The sequence below is a fragment of the Acanthopagrus latus genome, chromosome 3, assembly GCF_904848185.1.
Source record: "Acanthopagrus latus isolate v.2019 chromosome 3, fAcaLat1.1, whole genome shotgun sequence".
Classification (NCBI taxonomy): Eukaryota; Metazoa; Chordata; class Actinopteri; order Spariformes; family Sparidae; genus Acanthopagrus; species Acanthopagrus latus.
Window position 1 is genome coordinate 10,745,044 of NC_051041.1, and position 20,106 is coordinate 10,765,149.

General features: G+C 42.0%; 1 protein-coding gene across 2 annotated transcripts in view; it reads left to right on the forward strand.

Moving 5' to 3' along the window:
* Window positions 1-20,106, forward strand: part of csmd3b (CUB and Sushi multiple domains 3b) — a 363,253-nt gene that overhangs the window by 188,353 nt on the left and 154,794 nt on the right. For both annotated transcript variants that reach the window (XM_037092815.1, XM_037092814.1), the window contains one exon: window positions 4,648-4,855. In XM_037092815.1, coding sequence (XP_036948710.1) covers window positions 4,648-4,855 — 208 coding nt within the window. The remainder of the gene's footprint in view (window positions 1-4,647; window positions 4,856-20,106) is intronic.

The window sequence follows — 20,106 nt, forward strand, 5'->3', positions numbered from 1 at the left end:
ATGGCCAGAACCGCCTCTCTCTCTCTCTCTCCCACTCCCACTCTCTTCCCCCTCGCACACAAACACAGAGTCGCACTGGAAACTAACATATAACTTCCTCCTCCACACAAACACACACTTTCCCTCCTCCTGTGGGTCAGTGCACTGGGGCATAAGCACGGGTTCAGCCTCCCCAGGTTGCCGTCTGAAATAAAAAGCAGAGAACAGATCACAGCGGAACACTGCAGCTAGATAGCAAAGCCCTCACTTACCTGTAGATTTTCTCCTGTTGGCACACATGAGAAAATCAGCCGTGGAAAGCCCTGATCTGGAAGATTCTTTCCCCTTTATCTTCTTGATTTCTAAATCTGCTGCATGCAGTGTCTCAGACAAAGAGTGTTTGGAGATTTTTTATGAATCTGTGTTTTTCCAAGACCCTGGTCAGAAATTACAAACAAAACATGAATGAATTTAGCCTCTTGTTATTTTTTTATTCAAGTCAAAGCACAGTGATATGGTATCTGTCACTGTAGTGTTGGGTGTTGATTCACAGTGGGATCTGCAGTACTAACATCTTACATTAGAGGAAATCACTTACATGATATTATCAATATTACTATCTAACTGTTCTCTCTGACAACATTCCCACAGTGAGGTGCAGACCGCTTTGAGTTTCAAGGCCAACATGCTGGTGTTACAAATTGGTTGCTACATGTACAGGAAATATATGAATAGCAAAGTTTGTAATGCAGCAGAACAAAACAGCAAATGTTTTGAAATATTAATTATCTGCTCTAACTGGGAAGTCTTGGAATAAAGCTGCTCTATGCTATGGCATCCTGATTTAAGCCGATGCACATTGAAACAGGTCCAGCCTTGAATCAGCAAGGTTTTTTTTAGTGAACATCAGGTGATTTGTGATGATTTTATTACCCATGATATTATTTTTGTCTCATTCAAACATTCACGTAATGGGTGCAGCTCCAGTGGTCTAAACGCACCTTAGTTATCAGCCACAAATGAATGTCAGTGCTCAATGGCTTCAAAAGATTTCTTCTATATGCTGATCAGACTGGTACATAATGAAATTCTGCTCTTTAACTCGGTTCAGATGGCGTAGTATTTTTAAAATGAGAATATTCACTGCACTATGCCTGAAAGTGAGGTACAGCATGTTTGAATCATCACAGTAGCTCAGTGTGACCTGTTTTAGTAGTAATAGTGGCACATTCATTTCATTTTTTTTTTTTTTTTGTTTTTACTGCAGCTACTATAAAAAGGGAGACGCTGGGACCAGAATACGATGCGAGGCAGGCACAGTAATATCTATCACCGTAACACAGATGTCCAATCGTGATTGATAGAGCGGGAGTGAGTGGTTCGCCATAATTAGCAGGTGCAACATGGAAAACTGACAGGCTCCGTGTCATGTGTGACACACGCGGAATTACCAGAAGGTAATCAGTGTTGGCTATAGGTATGTGGACTTTTCACCCTCCTACCCGCGAACACGCAACAAACGTCGCTTTTTATTAGAGCAGCTGCTCCTGAAGCGGTCTCTGCACAGCCCCGCCGTCACTAAATGACACACAGCAGAATTACTGAGGATCCTAATTGCACCATGTGTCACCTAAAATCATCGTGTGGACTCCTTACATGGCTTTCAGATTCCTTCTAGATCAGTATTCAAGTCAGCACATCCCGAAGGTAACGGTACATATTTTTTTTCTTTGTGCTATAGGTCACAGTAATGGATTTTGAGCGACAACACATATAGTATGTCTATACAGCTGCACGCCCTTAATGCTACAACATCATAATGTCAAATTCACCGAAGGTCCATGGCACATAAGAGTGCTGCTCTCTTGTTTAGTACTCTTTTTTTTTTTTTTTTTTTTTTTTTTCCACTTCCTCTCCTTTAATAAGAGCCACACATCAGTGCACCTTGAGGCCTTTCCACCTGTCTGTCAAGTGTCACTGGCACATCAATAAGCTGAAGGGCTGGAAGAGGTGTGTTTGTGTGTGAGCGCTTGAGTGTGTGTGTGTGTGTGTGTGTGTGTGTGTGTGTGTGTGCGTGTGTGTGCGTGTGTGTGCGTGTGTTTGTGCTTGCGGGTGCGTGTCCACCAGTGCTTGCGGACGTCCTGTCGTCATGATAAACCTGTGACAGCTGTCATCCTGCAAGCAGCACTCTCTCCCGCCCCACGGTGCAGACACAGTGCAGACCCTCATCACACACACACACACACACACACACACACACACACACACACACTAGAGCATCATTGCTCTCCTGCAGATGTGATGGGGTCCCAGCAGGTCTTCGTTCAGGGTGTTGGGTCATTTACACAAATCTCCTCAACTGTCTAGCTGTGGGTGGAATGTCTATCTGGATAAATGAATGGTCTGTCTGTCAGTGCCTGCCTGCCTGCCTGCCTGCCTGCCTGCCTGCCTGCCTGCCTGCCTGTCTGTCTGTCTCTATCTGTCGCTCTGATCCGTCTGACTGACTCAGCGGCCTATACAAATCTGACTGAATGAATGAATTTTCAATGGATGAATAATGCCTTCCTGTACTTTCTTTTCAATACATCAGCACCTGTAGTTGGGGAAAAATACACGTCTTGTCACCAGCTTGCGTCAACACATTTTGATGCTATCATTCCTAATAAGGCAAAAAGAATGAAAAAAAAAAAAAAGCGTGTATTGTTCCCAATTTGGCGGTCTGGTCTATTGATCTATATATCTTAAATTCATTTCAAGTCACTTATTTTGTTTCATCCCGTTTCTCGTTTCCTATCTGATGCGGTTTGTGCCAACCCTCTATTTCAATCCACTTTTTATATTTTTAGTTTCACTCTAGTTCTTCTGTTTGTCTCTGTTTGTGCCTATCTATTTATGTTCCCCCGTTATCCTCTGTGTATTTCCTGTCTCTACTCAGTGCACTTTGTTCCGTCCGATTTTCTAATATCTTTTCCTACTGTTTCTATTCATTTCTATTGGTTATCGTCTGTTGCTCAATGTTAGTCTTGGACCACAGTTACTCTCTTTACCCCTCCTGTGGGTGGAGTCTGGCTTGGTCCCTACCTAATCTTTGTCATCTGTACATGCATCCCCCAAGGCAGCACCACCTGGGTGAGCCCGAAGGATGTGCATGTATACCTGACAGCGCCTGTCTACACTCTTATAGCGGATGTGTCCTCTTTCTGCTTATCAGTGAGTGCAGTTTACGGACAACGCACATCTTGTGCGTCTCTGTCTTCCCCGAATGCTGATTGTATCAACGTGTGATGCGCTGGGGAGTAATATAAATCACGCGTCATCCCAGATTGCACTCACTGGTGTGTAGGAAAATACATGTCTGCTGCAAGAGTGTGTAACATACAGTACTTCCTCTTTTATGTATAACTATAAATTATACAGGTATAATTTATACCATGTTTACAGTTGGACTTGTACGCTCTCAGAAAAAAAGGTTCAACATTGCATCTTTCATCACTGGGGCAGTGGATACGTGGCTGGGCTCAATTTGCTTTTGATAAATGCATTTCACCATGTTTAGACAGGCACCCTGTTTCTAAAAGTCACCCATTCTCATGGTATTTTGAAAAAGTGAATTGAGCTCAGTCCTATCAAACAACCTGCCATACAACCAATGTCCCAGTGACACAGCAAGGTCCAATGTAGTATGTTTTTTCTCCGTGAGTGTATCTGTATAAATTATATGTGTATAATTTATGCCGTGTGCACAGCGCAATCCATGTGTCTTTATCTGTTATACAGTAATCAGCAACACTATCAATTATGAAGAATACTATCAATCAGATGTGATCAAGAATTAGAGAAAATTAGGCAAATTTATCATCACATCTGGTCCACATGTTTTGAAACCAATTGAGCATAAGTCAATAGACTGAAACCAAATCAACTAATTGGGAAACAGTTAAATCAAAAGTTCCTTGGTGGCGATTGGAGGAGACGGGAGCGGAGCTCTGTGATTGGAGAAAAAGGGAAACTTACCTTGCTATTGGAGGAGTGGACAGCAGCTCTGAGTGTGACAGGAACTGCAGCCTGACCCCTAAACCCAACCCCTGATTCTAACTGGCTAAAAAAAAAAAAAAGATAGAATTCTGCCATCATTCTGCCAAATCTACTGACTTAATTGCAGAGAACTGATATATGACCACGTTTATGCTATTTTTCAGATCTACGTAATACCTGTGATGTAAGAGCTCCATATTTTCCTAATATGGTTTGCTAATATGACTTGACAGTTTATGTGTCATTAGAAAGTCATCCATTTCTAACATTCAAGTCACAGAATAACATTAGGAGTTGAGAGCAAAGAGTTTACCTGTAATACACTAAAATTGAGGTAACTAAAAATCACCTCATAAAGGGAGAGAGGTGGGGAATTGGGCTGGCTGACCTATAATCTACCTGGATTGTTTGATGAACAATCATTCTAGGTCTATTGAGAATTAAATCTGATAATTTGGTAATAACTGATAAATTTGATCATTGACCCACCCTATCTCATATAGCTGTGGAGAAAAATCAAAATAATTTATCCCAAAATCAAGAAAATTAATTTAACAAACAAAGTCCGCCCCTCAGTCCCTCCTCCTCTCCCTAACCCAGGTTTTCTATTTGTCACTCTGATTTGATTGACAGCTGAGGACACATGTGGGGGCACTGTGAGGGGCGGCAGTGGGGTGGTGACCAGTCCCGGTTACCCCGGCAACTATGGTAACCAGGCCGACTGTACTTGGATCCTATTGGCCGAACCTGGAGACACCATCTCTGTCATCTTTACAGACTTCCAGACAGAGGAGAAGTATGACTACCTGGAAGTGGAGGGATCTGAACCACCAACCATTTGGTGAGTCACTTTCTTCATTCGTTTATGCATACGTTCAAGTGTGTAAGCCACGATCAAAGTTGATAACATGAATAGGGCTAAACTGGCCGTTCATCTGTGCAAGATATATTCTTTCATTTTATCTATCTCTGATTATAAGTGTAGGGATGAGTCATGGTTCAGTGTTACAATGCAGAAGGGCACAGGTTCTATTTTCAGAGGTAAAGAGATGTACAAATAGCAGGATGGTGAAAATGAAAAAAGTATTTAATTGTCATATAGTTAAATTCTGGGTGGGATGTTAAGGTTTAGACCTGGTGGCTTTGTCTGAATATCCATTATTTCATGGCACAAATGCAGGTAGAGGGTACAGATGACATATCCAAACAGATTTAGAGCATTGGCAGAAAAAAAATGTGGTAGTCAGACTAAACAAGGTATAATACAGCCCCACTGTACTTTGGGTGGCTGTGACATACCTGACTGTGGTCCTAATCCATATTTTTGAGGGGGCAAAAAAGCGAAGGATTCAGTTGACCTTTCTGACCTGACATTTCTGCAAAGATGTTGTAGTCACATAACTGCTGAGTTTATGGAACAATTTAACCACACTTGGAGCACAGCAATAAAAAGTTAGAACAGGTGATAAAAAGAAGTTAGAACTCAAGTAAGAACAGGTAATAAAATGAAAACGTTATTACAGATATAAAGCACAGTTTTTATCTGTGGTTATTGAAGCTTAGCAATTTCACCATGGGAAAAAAAAAAAAAATGAATAAATAAATCCTGCAATGTAGCGGCATGAGTGCATGTGTGCCTCATATATTACAGACGGATTAATTCATTTGCGCTCGTTAGTTAGATGCATGTTTTTAAAAATTTTTCTTATGGGTTTTCAGATGGTCACTCATAACAATATTTCTTGCTCCGGGTGCGTATGGATCGTAGGTAAATTAGGATATTGATCAAACATTCCAGTTGCTGTAACCAATCTGAATCTAATCATGGTCAGGGATATTAGTTTGTGTGCGCGCGTGTAATTGATTCAGAGGTAATGGCCAGGTAGCGGCTTTTAGGAGAGTGTTAGTGTGTCTATACAGATGCACGCCATCCTCCTCATTAATGTGTGTGTTTGTGTGTGTGTGTACGTGCAGTCATGTTAAAAGAAGCACAGCATACACAAAAAACTGATTACTGCTACTCAGCTGCTCACATTTCATCTGCACTTACCTACGTTTTCTCTGTGGCTGCATGAGTTATTCCCGACATGCCACCGTAGACCAAAGCTTGAAAGAACTACAACAACCCAGATGTTATCATTCTTTAAACGATCTAGACATACTTTAAATAAAGTCTAAAGCATTTATCATCAGACTGATAAGAGAGATACAATTGATTTTTTTATGCTTACTGCTTTTATTTTAACTTTGTGGATGTCAACAGGCTGGGACACTTTAAATTTGGAAACCAATCCACAGACGTGTTGAAGCCTGTGTGATTCTTGTTGTCAGTTGTCAGGAGGTCAGAATAGAGTTAGCTGACAGTCACCCTCTTAGGTAACATTACAGGGCTATTGTACTGATAAAGACAGGATCAATACTTGAGTGTGTGACTGATTGACTAAGCCGTGTCAGGAGATCTGTTCCTGTGGTTCTGTTGTTTACCTGATGGTATATAAGTAAAAAAAAAAAAAAAAAAAAAAACCTGGACGTTTGCAGGAAGCACCATGCTCAGTAAAGTCAAGTCTGTAATTCTTTAGAGAATTAGCAACCTTCAAATTTCAATAAGGACAATTTCCCTTACACCTTCTATAAAAAAAACTAACAACAACTAAATAGTACAAGCCAACACACATGCAAAAAGGAACCAAGTAAGTTGATCGTTCATAAACACCAGTGATAAACGCCAGCCTAAAGACACAACTGTGCACTCAGTTCATCCAGATATCATCTATGAGCAGGCCATTCAAAAAAAAAAAATGTTTTTGTGTCACAAGCTTTCATTTTGAACCAGGGACAAATACAAAACATTACAGCTGTGGAAAAAAAAATCACCTTCTTAGGAGTATTTATGACCAATATTTATGGCTCAGAGTTAGATTGTTGGCCTTAGGGGGATAATGTGGTGGTGACTGGCAGTGTGTGATTCAGTCTTAGCTTGTGTACTGTACTGCCGCGTAGATATTTACCTGCCGAATTATCTCCAGAGTCTCATACGGCGCTCCGAGGTCAGCTGTGTTGATGTTACTTATACCATGGGTCTTTTTCCAGCAGTCGGGCTGATAAAATGCTTATGGTTTTGTACTGAGAGGAGAGCAGTGACATTCAGAGGAACAGCCGGGAGCAAAATGTACAATATTTATCAACATGCCCTGATGTTAGGAGTAGCTGAAGATGCTAAACTGACCTTAAATAAAGTAAGAGGTTTATTTTAGCTAAGAATTTATGGACTGGAGCGCTACACTGTGTCATAAATGTGTAAATAAATACATTTGGAGGATTTTCCAAAAACATAGTATTCCAGTGGGAAGGTAACATTAAAAAAAAAACATTTAAAAAATGACAGTGCCATTTTCACATTAGCAAACTTTTTTGCATCAACCTTATTGTCTGTTCAATAGGCACTCTTTGTTCACAAACAGCTCTGAGGCGTACATAATTGTAAAAGTACATTTTAGAATGCGCAAGATACCTGAGTTAAGCAAGTGACTTTAACGACTTCCTACCTGGGAAGGAAACAAAGTGCCCCTGTGGGTAGAGGCGTCTTGTTCATCAGAGGTGTCAAGAAAGTCATGAAAAGACTTGTTTAAGGTGATGCAATGCTCAGAGGGACGCTGCAGAAAGCACAACTCTTCAAGCGCTGCAGTTGATGTGCAACATTGCAAAAAAATCAATTCATGCTTCCACTCCTGTCAGACATGAAGATGAAACAACTCTTAATATCATCAGCAGAACTGAGCTTCTAAGGTGTGGACCGATGTTCCCTCGTTCCCTCTGAGGCATCTCGATGACAGGGTCGGGTTTTGGTACAAACAGCCTGATACGATGGATTCTTTTCTGTCCCGTGGTGACGTTGTGACCATCTGGAGAATGTTTTCCTGGCGTGAACTAGACCCGCAGTACCAATTTAGCATTGTTTAAATGCCAGAGTGTAGCCACGCTTTATGTGCTGTCCAGGTACATCCCCTCATGGTAGCAGTATACCTTTTTCCGGTTGAATACCTCCCGTTAGAAAACATGCTTTATATCCAGAAACAACAATGATCCTATTTAAAGCCCTCACATCTCAATGCATTATAGCGCCTGTCAATTTAGGTTAAATGTTATAATTGCAGAATATAGTGTTTAATGTTTGAACTTTGAAATGTGTACCCGTAAATGAACTATGTTGCAAATTGTCAGACAAAGGACCCAGGCTTAGTAACTCGAACATAAACCCTGTGAGATGTGAAGGTAAACCTTGTATACATTCCTCCAAACGCCTCACCTAGCCCTCATCATTAAAGCCCCTTCCCCATGTTAAAGCATCTGGGACTGTCTCCCGTACAGTGGATGAAACGGTCTGTGTTTACCCCTTTCCTGCTCTAGAAGGAGCTGAAATTGGTTGGAAGTTAAATTGATTTTGTACTTAGGTTCTGTGCAAAGATTGGAGACCAATTTCTGTCTAAGAATCTATGCTTGTTACAGAATTCCGTGCTCCAGAATGTGTGTAGCGATCGTGTGCGACCATGCAATGTCTATTCGTTTTCCTGCGGTGTGTACAGTCGCATCAGTTGATTTTTGTCCTCTTTGTCCTCATGAAAACTCCTGAAGCTTGATATTGACAGAAAGTCACTCTGTAAACAATACTGTTTCCATCCCCTTTCTCTGTAAACAACCTTTATTTATCCGTCTTATCAGAGTGATTATAATAATAGTGGGAGGTGACACATTTAGATGACAACTGGGCAGGTAGAATACTAAACACTTGTAACTACAACTTTACGACACATCAGCATCAAGAGATTTCTGTATAATCTGTTTGCGGTTGTCCAACCTTGTTAGAGGACCAAAGGACAGCACCAATTTGATTGCCATTAGCGGCTGTTAGCACTTAGCAGACAGTGAAACTGGCCCAGCAGTTTCTGTTGGCAGAATCTGTTGTCAGTCGTCTTTTCATTTGGTGTGTTCCCAAGGCTTATTTGAGGTAGCACGTGCACACTGAAAACCCTGGCAAAGTTCTGTGTACAGAACAACAGGCTGAATAAAAACGCCAGACTGTTGTTCTCTTTTGGGCTTGTGCAACATGCCAACTCATCTCGTGGTGGAGGGTCTATCTACTCAAGTACTGGACTTTTCTAAGTTTTACAGGAGAATACCCAAATGCAGAAACACCAAGGCAGGCAGGTAAAGAAACGGGAGCGAGCTGTGATAAAGTAAACTGTCATCCAAAGAACTGGCAGACAGCAAAACCAGAAGAAACAGGCAGGGAAATCAGAGAACTAAGTAAAATGTTTTAATTGTACCTGTCAGCATTGGTGTTACTGTTGTTGCATTTTAATACAATAATACGCACAGACACACATTTTACTGCAGTTCTGGTCATGGTCAATGATTCATGATGATTGTCCAGTCATTTTTTAATGTAACAAAACAAAGCACAATTCCAAAGAGAAGAAATGGAGGACAGATAAATATTCAGAAGATTACCTGCCAACTTGCATAGGAATGCACTGGAGGATGACTTCGCTAATTAGAGTGTCCCTGAAAAGACCCAAGACCCATAACATAATTTCCAAACAGCACAACAGTCCATGTGAAAATGTGCAAATGAGATCTTTATTTATTGTGGGCACGAAAAACACCAGACAACCTGGAATTAAAGGATGCTGGTTTTCATGAGACATACAGACATGATAATATTCTCGTATCAAAGTTTCAGTTAACCTTTCTGGTATCTGAAAATGAACCAAAGATGTCCTTACCTGTGTCACTTATCTCCAGACAAAGCCCATGACGAACTTCTGCTGCTGAAAAACAGTATGCTGGCCCTGGCTGTTAAGAGATTGAAACCACTGACCCCTTTGTTGCAGGATAGTCTCTGTGAAACTAGGCCGGGCTGCCTGATTCCTTAGCAATTGCCTCGTGACACTAAGTGCTAATGTGCTAATTTCCATTGGCAATTTGTGAATGAAGCTAATAGCTAAAAATGCTAATTTCCAACGGCAATTAGCAGAGAAAGCTAATGGCCGATTTGCTAATATGTGAACGTGTGGGAGAATTTGTTTTGTGTTTATCAGTCGCTGCCGGGCCGACAACAGCGGCCTCGCACACACTCCAACACACACTGCTGTCGCCAGCATCCATGTTCACACAGAGGCCAACACACACACACACACACACACACACACACACACACACACACACACACACACACATACCCACACCTCTTTAAAGACACACAATCCCCCTCACAGAGATTCTCTTCACACAGACACTTGTTTCTCATCAGTATGCAGGGAGGTGTGCTCGCGCCTATGAGAGTAGTATATCGCTGTGAGCTAAGTGCCTGTAATCCTAGCCTAACACTACACACACCAGTACACACACACACACACACACGCACACACACGCGCACACACACATTTTATATTTTGTTGTTTCAGAATCAGTTGCCCTTGAAACCAAGAAGAGCATTTTAAACACAATGATCTCTCTCTCTCTCTCTCTCTCTCTCTCTCTCTGTCTATCGCTTTCTTGCCTATCTATCTATCTATCTATCTATCTATCTATCTATCTATCTATCTATCTATCTATCTATCTATCTATCTATCTATCTATCTATCTATCTATCTATCTATCTATCTATCTATCTATCTACCTACCTACCTACCTACCTACCTATCTGTATCTATCTGTTTCTCTGCATCTTTCTGTGCTCCCTACATTAGTCTAGAATACAGCACAGCGTTTAATGCAGCACCTGCCCTGCTGGATAGCCCATCACCACATTCATGGTGTTGGCCGACTGGACTATTCCAAGTCTGTCAGTTACCAGTCTCTCGCTTGTCAAGGATTTGTTTTACAGAGGCAGTAAAAATTAATTTTGTCAGGTTTGAGCCAGAGTCGGAGCCATGTCGCCAAGTGCCTGGAGTCATATCGCTATGGTGACATGTTTCTCTTTTTTTTTTTTTTTTTTTATGATTTATTTTTGAGTTGGTTTAGCAGACAGTTAATTTTGGCAAGACGCCACAGTGCAGCACAGATACATACATAAATCTGTTGAAAGCTCGATCTGCAATTCAGATGCAATATGTGAAAACGGCTAAGCCAACTACATGTAACCACGTATGTGTTGACTGCTTACAGTTGAAGCTATACGTGTCCTAACCTTGGTGTTTCAGCAGCTAGCACTCTTTGCCAAGGGCTCAAAACAGCATCTGGTTCAATGAAAGTTTGGCAAGATGGAATCCATCCTCGCACGCTAAACCCTCTTACCCCACATCAACAGCATAGTGAATCCTATGATAACCACCGAAGCATCAGCATCACCGCTGGTACTGTACACCAACACATGAAAAAGCATGCGCGCAACAATATTGAGTTGCAATGCAAGAGAGGAATGTAAAGAATCTCCTCGAGGCAGATCTGAGCATCTCAACACTACATAATATATTTGACACCCACTAGACCACATAGGGCCGGGTGTTTGAAGATAGTATTGATTTGCACAAACACATGCAGACAGATGTGTGGTTGAAGAAACACACTTGAATAGAACTCATGACAATAAACTTAACAGTTTGGGCATCTTACGAATCCCACAAGGCACTTGTGGGAGCGGAGGAGGTTGTAATCAGCATGATAAAGCATGCAGTTTTTGTTGAATATATTCAAAAACAAAGAGTTGGAGTAGCATTTGTAAGTCTGTCATATTAAGGACCTAAACACCGACAACCTGCCTTTCAGAGGTGTTTTCAATTATGTTGCTTGATTAGACTTTTTGTCAGACCCTCCTATTATCGGGATTTTCATTGCACCTACGTGGTAGAAGTTATACCTTTATTGCTGCTATTGGTTTGTAATCTTTGTATACACTTACTAAATGGGGTCCCCAGAAATGCATGGACTTGCATTTATTTGTTTGTTCGTTTTGTTGATTTTTGCGATTCCGTCTTTTATTGATCATTTTTACTGCCTTTTAAAAGAAATGGCCTCGACCTGCTACCTGCTCTACCAGCTCCACTGTGACAGGCACGGCCAACCTGCTGATTTTGTTTGATTTTATCGAGAGAAGCAGCTAAGTACTGTACAATTGGAAAGGAGTCCCGGTTAGTCCCAGAGATACAAACCCAATTTCTCCAACATCATCAATCAAAATTTGCTCACTCTGTGCAGTGTTGAAATTGGTCTGTGTTTTTGCTTTGCTCAGCTTTGTGTTGTTCTGTCTGTGTCTGCTCTCACTCTCAACAAATATCATGAGACATCACATGTTTGTGATTTCTGAACTTGGAAGCATTTTGTAGCTTGTGAAATTAGTTTTGAAAGATGCAAAAAAAGAGCTGCGTATAAGAGTTTAAGTGTGTGTGTGCGTGTGTGTGTGCGTGTGTGTGTGTGCATGATGTTATGCTTGCCGAGTGCTAATCAATGCTGCTGGCAGACAGGATGCTGGGATAGCAGCACCATCCCGAATAGGAAGTAGAGAGTTGACCTTGAAACACAAGCACACACACCCCATTTGTTTCTTTCTCACACACACAAACAAACACACATATCTGATTATCTCAAATATGTATCTAAAGGTATAGGCTAAACACAAGCTTATAAATACACACTAACAGGCCTGCCTTGGTGTAGACTTCTGATTCAAGTTCACATTCCCTATTTTCTGTTTGTAGACTGTCACTCATGTTGGAAAAAAGAGCCATTATGTGTGAGGTTTAGAAGTCCTCCGTGGAGTTCTTTACTACTAGTACAACTATGTTTTGATGAGTATGGGATACACATTCTTGCCAATGGTTTCACACTATTCCACTGACTGACAGGGGTGGTAATGCGCCAAGAAAAGTAGCCGTGTGCCAGCAAAATGCAGGAACTGCAAGCTAGTAAACACAGACGTAAACAATGCTGGTTTCACATTTTCTAAAGGGGCTTGGCTTTTGCAAATGTTTTATGAATGAATGCATTTACTATTAATGGCTGGTGGTGCACAACAAAAAACGGAATGTAGAATGTAGTTTAGAAGAAAATGCCACTGTCTACCTGTAAGTGCACAGATGAGGGCATCTTGAACAATTTCATCACTGGCCATGACATATTGAATTGGATCTAATCATACAAGTCATGTTTGTGTTAATGATCACGTTCTTTAGGTTATATACTAAGGCTAAGACAGTGATTTGAGGAGCTATAGCATTTAGTGTTTGGCTCGAAAGGTTTCAAATGTAATAGTAATGTAATGTTTAGTTTCCTACATGACGAGACCAAGAAGTGATGGTGATACACCAGTTAACTCCTGCTAAAAGCTTTGGCATCTGTCAGCATTTGTAAGTAACATAATTCCACACCATTAGAACAGCTGGAACACACAGTGTGTCACTCAAACACTCAAATAATGCCGCATTGTACCGACCACAAGCCCTTGAAAATCGTTCAACATCTCGCGTCGTTATAATAATGTAGACATGAGCTCCAGTATATAATAATCTATATATAATCTTTTGCACCAGTAACAACACCAAGAAGTGAAGGAGCCTTGGAACTTCAAATAAAATATGGCAGTAAAGTACTGCTTTTTAGGCTCTAATTTCAATGTGTGGTGGTGTTGTTGCATCAGAACAAGTGTTGATCGTCACTCGAGTAGAGTAAGAAAACACCCCAAACACACTGAAAAGGAGCGTTTCTGTCGCTGTTTCTTTCTTCCCAAAATGAACCGCTGCAAATCACATCAGCCACTTATTCCAGAGTCAGAGAGGACTCTGGAGAATCCATTACCAGTCACATTCGTAGGCCAAATGACTCTCATAGTGAGCTTGTAAACAAGTTCACGCTGCAGACTATTTTCCTGTGCCTGTTTTTCTTTTTTTTTTTGCAACACTGGGGGTTTAAAGGTTATACAAGTGACCTTCACACTGCTTCTCTGGGGCCATCAATTTTTAAATCCAATTTCTGGTGGCCTTAAGCATAATTTAAGTCTACACGGCTATTGTCTAGGCATGTCTAAGCAAATTTACCCCAATATTAACCCACACCTTTTGGTAGCCTTTGGAACAAATTACTCAAATCTTTTGGGACCCCACCCTCTTGTTTGTGGGAGCCGACAGAGAGGAGCGCAGCGAGGGGAGGGAAAATGAGAGGACAGCAAGAGAGGTGTCATGGTGTTTTAGGCATGCGGTGTGAGGTCACGCAGAAGAAGACGGGAGAGGCAAAGAGACAGCAGACAAGAGAGGAATGGGTAGACAGAGAGGAGCAGAAAGGGCAATTGGGGTGACATGGAGAGCCAGGAGAGAAGAAGTGGAGATGAGAGGTAAGAAGGTAGGGAGGAGAGGAAAGCAGAGGTGCAGAATTAGGGACGAGGGGAGGCGAGATGAGAGTTGACAGGGGAAGAGAGGTGGAAAGAGGAATAAAGGGAATGGAGGGGGGGAGACACAGGAAGAGAAAGCCATCAGGGGGACTCATGGGCAAGGAAAGAGGTTGTAGAAAGAAAGAGACAGAGGCACTGAGAGGGACTGCGAAAGGCAGAGAAGGACAGAGCGAGACAGACAAGCACAAAGAAACTTTATCTGACAGTTTCTACCTGTACATAAGGCTTAAGTTGAAATCTGCAGTTATATCAAAACCATGTGGTCAACTTAATCCAGCCTTTCTTTTACATCAGTCATACAGAGAGTGTTCACCGCATTATTGAAACGCGTGATATTAACAGCATTATCCAAAGATCGCTCATGGATGTGAACACTTATATGCTGACTCAGCTCGTCCAAACCCTGCAGCATGCCACATATAGGACACAAATCTGAAATCAGAATTACTACATCCAAGGTGCTGAAAAAGGCAGCGGGGTGTTTTCGGGATCGACTGCCGTGGGTTGACTTTAAGGGAGAAGCCACGTGACAATGAATTCAATCAACGCGCACTACGCAAGATTGCATTAAGATGGGTATATTAAGATAAATCCTCTTCTGCCATGCAAGTAAACATCTTAATCAAATTACTCTTAGAATCAAAATAAGGTGTATAATTAGATTAGTGTATGATAATTTGATTATCATGTTTATGCAAACAAAGTCGCGATATACACATTCACTGGGGACCAAAAAAAAAAAAAACAATCCTTAAATAGGTCACTTCTGCTCTGGGGCTCTGAGGCATCTTCAACTTTTGCACTTAATTTCCACAGAGCGCCGTGACAGAGCTTCGATTATCTCGTACGCATTTGATCTTTGTGTTTTTCAACTGTCATCCACACAATTGCCTGTGGCTTACAGAGAATCAGAAACACATATCTGGGTAAAAAAAACAAAAAAACAGCCATTGTTCTGGTGGTTACTTCCTTATCTTGTGTTATCTTCAAGGTCTGTAACAGTGATACTATAATTGCTTCTGCAGAAAGGCATATTTAAATATATGTTCCATTTGTAAGCAATACAAGCAATGACATTAATGACAGTGAACGCATGCCATCACTACGGCGACACTGTTGTTTCAGGTCGCTGTTGCCGGGCAGTGAAATGTGATATTTACCATTCCCACAGCGAATAACCTTTCCAGGTGGTGCTAAGCCGTGCCAGAGGTTGAGCACCACTGAAGCACGATATGTAGTCGGGGCCAGGCCACAGCAGATCAATTCCACCATCATAAATACGCCGTCATTGTAATTCCCTGCTCTAAACCCAATCTCTGTGTGTCCATGCATGTATTAATGTCCGTGGCCGGTCGCATGTGTTTTCTGGGTATTCTGTTTGCGTGGGGCATGCGCTTGGTAAAGTGTGGCGTGTTGAAGAGTCAGTAGCTAGGGTGCTGAAATTATACCATAATGCAATGTAATAATAATAACGCCAGCACCCTCTCCTTGTCTCTGTCCCCCTTTCTCTCCCACTTTCTCTCCCGTTCTCTGTCTCTGCTCTGATTACTGTGCTGTCCCGCAGGCTACACACACACACACACACACACACACACACACACACACACACACACACACACACACACACACACACACACACACACGCTACACACAAACACACAGAGGAAAAGATTTTGAGAGAGGAGCCGCCCAGAATTGCAGTGGCTTCTGGGTACAGACTGAGCTAAAACGAAGGAGCGAAAAGACAGAGTGACAGAGAGTAAACCCTGGAGAGAGAGAGGAAGAGAGGAGAGGAAGACATGAAATATGAGAGTCAGGAGAGGAGACGGGGGGGTGATACTGTAGTTGTTAACTTTGTTATGGGGTATTCAGTAGCTTTATCAACCAGACTTTTTTGTCACAAAAGACACTATTCCCTATTGATCAGTTAACCAATACAAAACACCCGTTTTAATCAGAGTTATTGAGGGCCAAAGTTCTCTCATGGGCCAGTTTTGGTCCTCCAGACATGTAGATCATCAGTATGATAAAATTCCAAAACATTTTATTCAGTCTGCTTTGGCGCTCTGTAGTCTAACAAACCAAAGGCAGTGTTTTTGCTTGGATTTAATACATATGAGTGTTTGGCTGGGGCTGTGTTTTCCCCCACATCAAGAAGGAGAAGTAGCTAGCTACTAACCTGCTTGCTCTGCCATCACAAGCATAAATTACCCAACAGATGGTATACAATGTTTTACACAGCGTACTTCCCTGTATAATAAACAAAACTCAGCTGTTCCTGCCTGTAAAGCCATAGTGTTCCGTTCAGGTTTTATTTATTTAGTGATTAGATCGTTGTCTACTCTTGAAAGTGATTCTGTCAGAGATGAATTTGTATCATTATGCTCATTATAGGTTTTTTAGAGCATCACAGTTGGTGCTTTGAGCTGTCTTCACACGTTTTTAAGCAGTAATAAGTGATTTGTCAGTTTAATTCAGATGTACTTTGACAGAAGTCATGTACACGTGGACACCAGAATCTGCAAATTACCAGAATCACTGTCGTTCGTAAGCTGCCATAACACTCCTTCTGGTTGCGGGTTTTCCGCAAGCTTAACGGATCTGGTTGCAGGGATTTGCTTGCATTGAGCTACAAGGGCATTAGTGAGATTAGACACTGATGTTGGGAGATAAGGCCTGGTTTTTCTGACGGCAACCCATTTCATCCAAAAGGTGGTTGATGGTGTTGAAAAACAGAAGCATAGACCAGAGGGCCACAAAATTGGAAGCAAAATTCTCATCTATCACTTTGATATTCTCTTATTTGGAGCTAAGGGATCTAACTGGGGATGTCAGTGGTTATGGATGCCAATTCTATAAATTGATCTGCATACAGACACGCTGTCTGCTAACGGCTTAGCTCGAGCAGTCTGAGGGTAGAAGTGTTGCGAGCCAAAATACGCTCTAAGGCAACAAAGTCAAAATGCAAGTTATGAATGTGTGAACCCACTCTTAAGTTTAGTCTTAGCAGAATTTTGCTGTATCACGTTAAGAACAACAACCCTGTCGCCACGTCTGAGGCTGGCTCGCAGCCAAAGATTGCATTGCTGCCAGCCGGGGGGGAAATTATGCGTGCCCGTTGGAGGAGACATATACAGCCAACCAGTTTGGTAGAGGGCGAGGGATTCAAAGAGCTACTTCAGTAACCTAACCCTCAGCCCTAGTATGTTATGCCATCGAGAGCTACTGACTGAACGTAGAGAAAAGTGCTTTGAGAAGAAAACACTGAGTTCAAAGTCAAGCCAGCCAGGGCAGAAAGGCAAAAGTTAGCCCTGATAAGTAAGTGCTGGACGGCCTTCACAGAGGAAAGTTAACTTCAGTGCTGACTGGGAGACGGAGTCCAGTGTGTGTCCTTTTCTCCAGGCTGGCAAAGCGACAAAAGCCAATTGCAGAAAATAAGTCCAGTTATCCGAGACAAGTGCTCCTCAATCAGAGCCTCACTGGGGGCTCATCTATTCGATTGAACGCTGGGTTAAGAGGAAAGTGCCTCTTGTGTTTCATGTAGTGTTGTGTTTTGTTTTTTTCTGAAGAATTAACCATTCAGTTACCCTAAATATCGAAAGCAAAATTAACCAAAAGTGACATCCCTAGGACTGACGCAGGCCATAAAAGCCAGCCACAGAAGTGTGCAAGTGACTTTGTCATTTTAATGGTCTCATCGGTAATGCCTACAGTACTCGCTCAATTTATAAAGTATGAACGTCATGCGTTTTATTTTTTTTCTTTCCTCAGTATGGTCCACAGCCACCCACTTATGTTTTGCTTCAGCTCTCAGCTGTCCGTGTCAACAAGTCAGTTTTTAAAACCACCTTGCAGCTCTACGAGGATTTGAGCAAGGGAGGGGGAGGAGAGAAAATTTAGATGAGATAGAGGGAGGGCAGGGAGAGCCGGAGCAGAGTCCTGTTGTGAACACTGATTACTCTCTGCCCACTTGAGATTGATGGAGAGTGACACAGCAGGCACGCTCCCGCAAGCTCGAACACATACGCACACATATAAACAACACGCTCTGACACATACATACACAATGTACCTAAACAGCACACACACAGACACACACACGCGCAGGGAGGACTTCTCCGTCTCTATACTGATTGATGATGGCTCCACCTAGACTACATTCAGCCCAACACTCCTGCAGTGTGTGTGTGTGTGCTGTATTCTCTGTGTGTGATTGAGTATTCTCTCTTTCTCTCTCTCTCTCTCTCTCTCTCTCTCTCTCTCTCTCTCTCTCTCTCTCTGGATGCTCGCATAAGTTTGCAGGTGTATGTGTGTGTGTGGCAGTTCCCTCCTGTCTTAATTAGAGGAGGCTATTAAGACAGATTGGCTGATTAAGTAGCATTCCCCCACTGTCTTGTGAATAGCCGCACACAAGCAGACACACGGACGCGCGTGCACACAGAAAAAAAGTTGTTGTTGGCTCGAGTAGCTCTCTAACTCATGTTACCGCCGAAGGGAATCTGCATGTGTGCGTGTGTGTGTGTGTGCCATCCATTACACAGCAGGTAGAAACACTTCACCATTCTCTCAAGTCAGACATCACAGGAAACACAGGTGTCTCCTGGCGCCCCCCTCGCCTGTGACTCTTTCGCGCATCTTCACAGGGAGGAGCTGAAAGCTGAAGTGAGGGAAGTGAGGAGAGACGTATAATGAAAAAGCACCCATACTATCCAATTAGACTTTAAATAACAGAATATCCATGACGCACGATCCAACAGTACGTCCTCGTTGACTGACTGACATCTTGCAGAGTCGATGAAGAAAAACGTTATGATTAAAGGAATGCATTGTTAATCGGAGTCGACGGCACAGTGCTAAGAAAAAAAATGAATTGTGGGAGTTTCTTATGTAACAGAGAGAAAAAACAAAACAAAACAGCAGGTAACTTGTCTAAACTGGTTCACTCTGCTCTACATTAGAGTAAGAAGATTGTTCCACTGGTTTCGAAAAACAAGTCTGATCGTATGTAAAGACTGAGAAGAGCTGATCCCGCTGCTCACAGTGTTCTAATGAGTTTATGGTCTCAGTTCTCTCTTCTTCAGTGCAGCGCGATGTTCATTTAAAAAATTAAGATTAACACAGATGTTAAAGCAGCATATGCTTGGGGGCGTAACTACCTTGCAATTGACAAGTTGCTACCCCAAGTCCTCAGTCAAATCAGATCAGGGTTGAGGTGTACCAGTGCGTATCTTCTTCCATACGTCCACCACCTCATCCAAATATGGTCACTTCTGACCGCCAAAAAACAAGATGGCGACGGATGCCGAACTCCAGGCTTCAAAAATGGTATGATGAATGGGTGACTTCACAGTGGGTGTACTCTTTGCTGAGAGGTGACATGATCTATAACATGTTGAGAAACTGTGTAATGCAGAGACTCAAGAGTTATGAATCTGAGTGTCACTATATATACTATATACCGATGACGAAAACGCCTTCCTCTACTGATTTTTCTATTGTTTTTGTATTCTGTAAATACAATCACATTAAATTAGTGAACTGCTACACTTTCCAAAATGAAGCTCCGAGAAGTGAGCAGCCCCTCGTTTGATTGTGTTCTAATGTTTCCTGGAATGTGCTCAACATGGCAGAAAATGACCTTTTTTTTGATTTAGATGTTGTTTATGTTTTATTCATAAATTACTCAAATCTTTTTGCTTGTAGTACCGGCT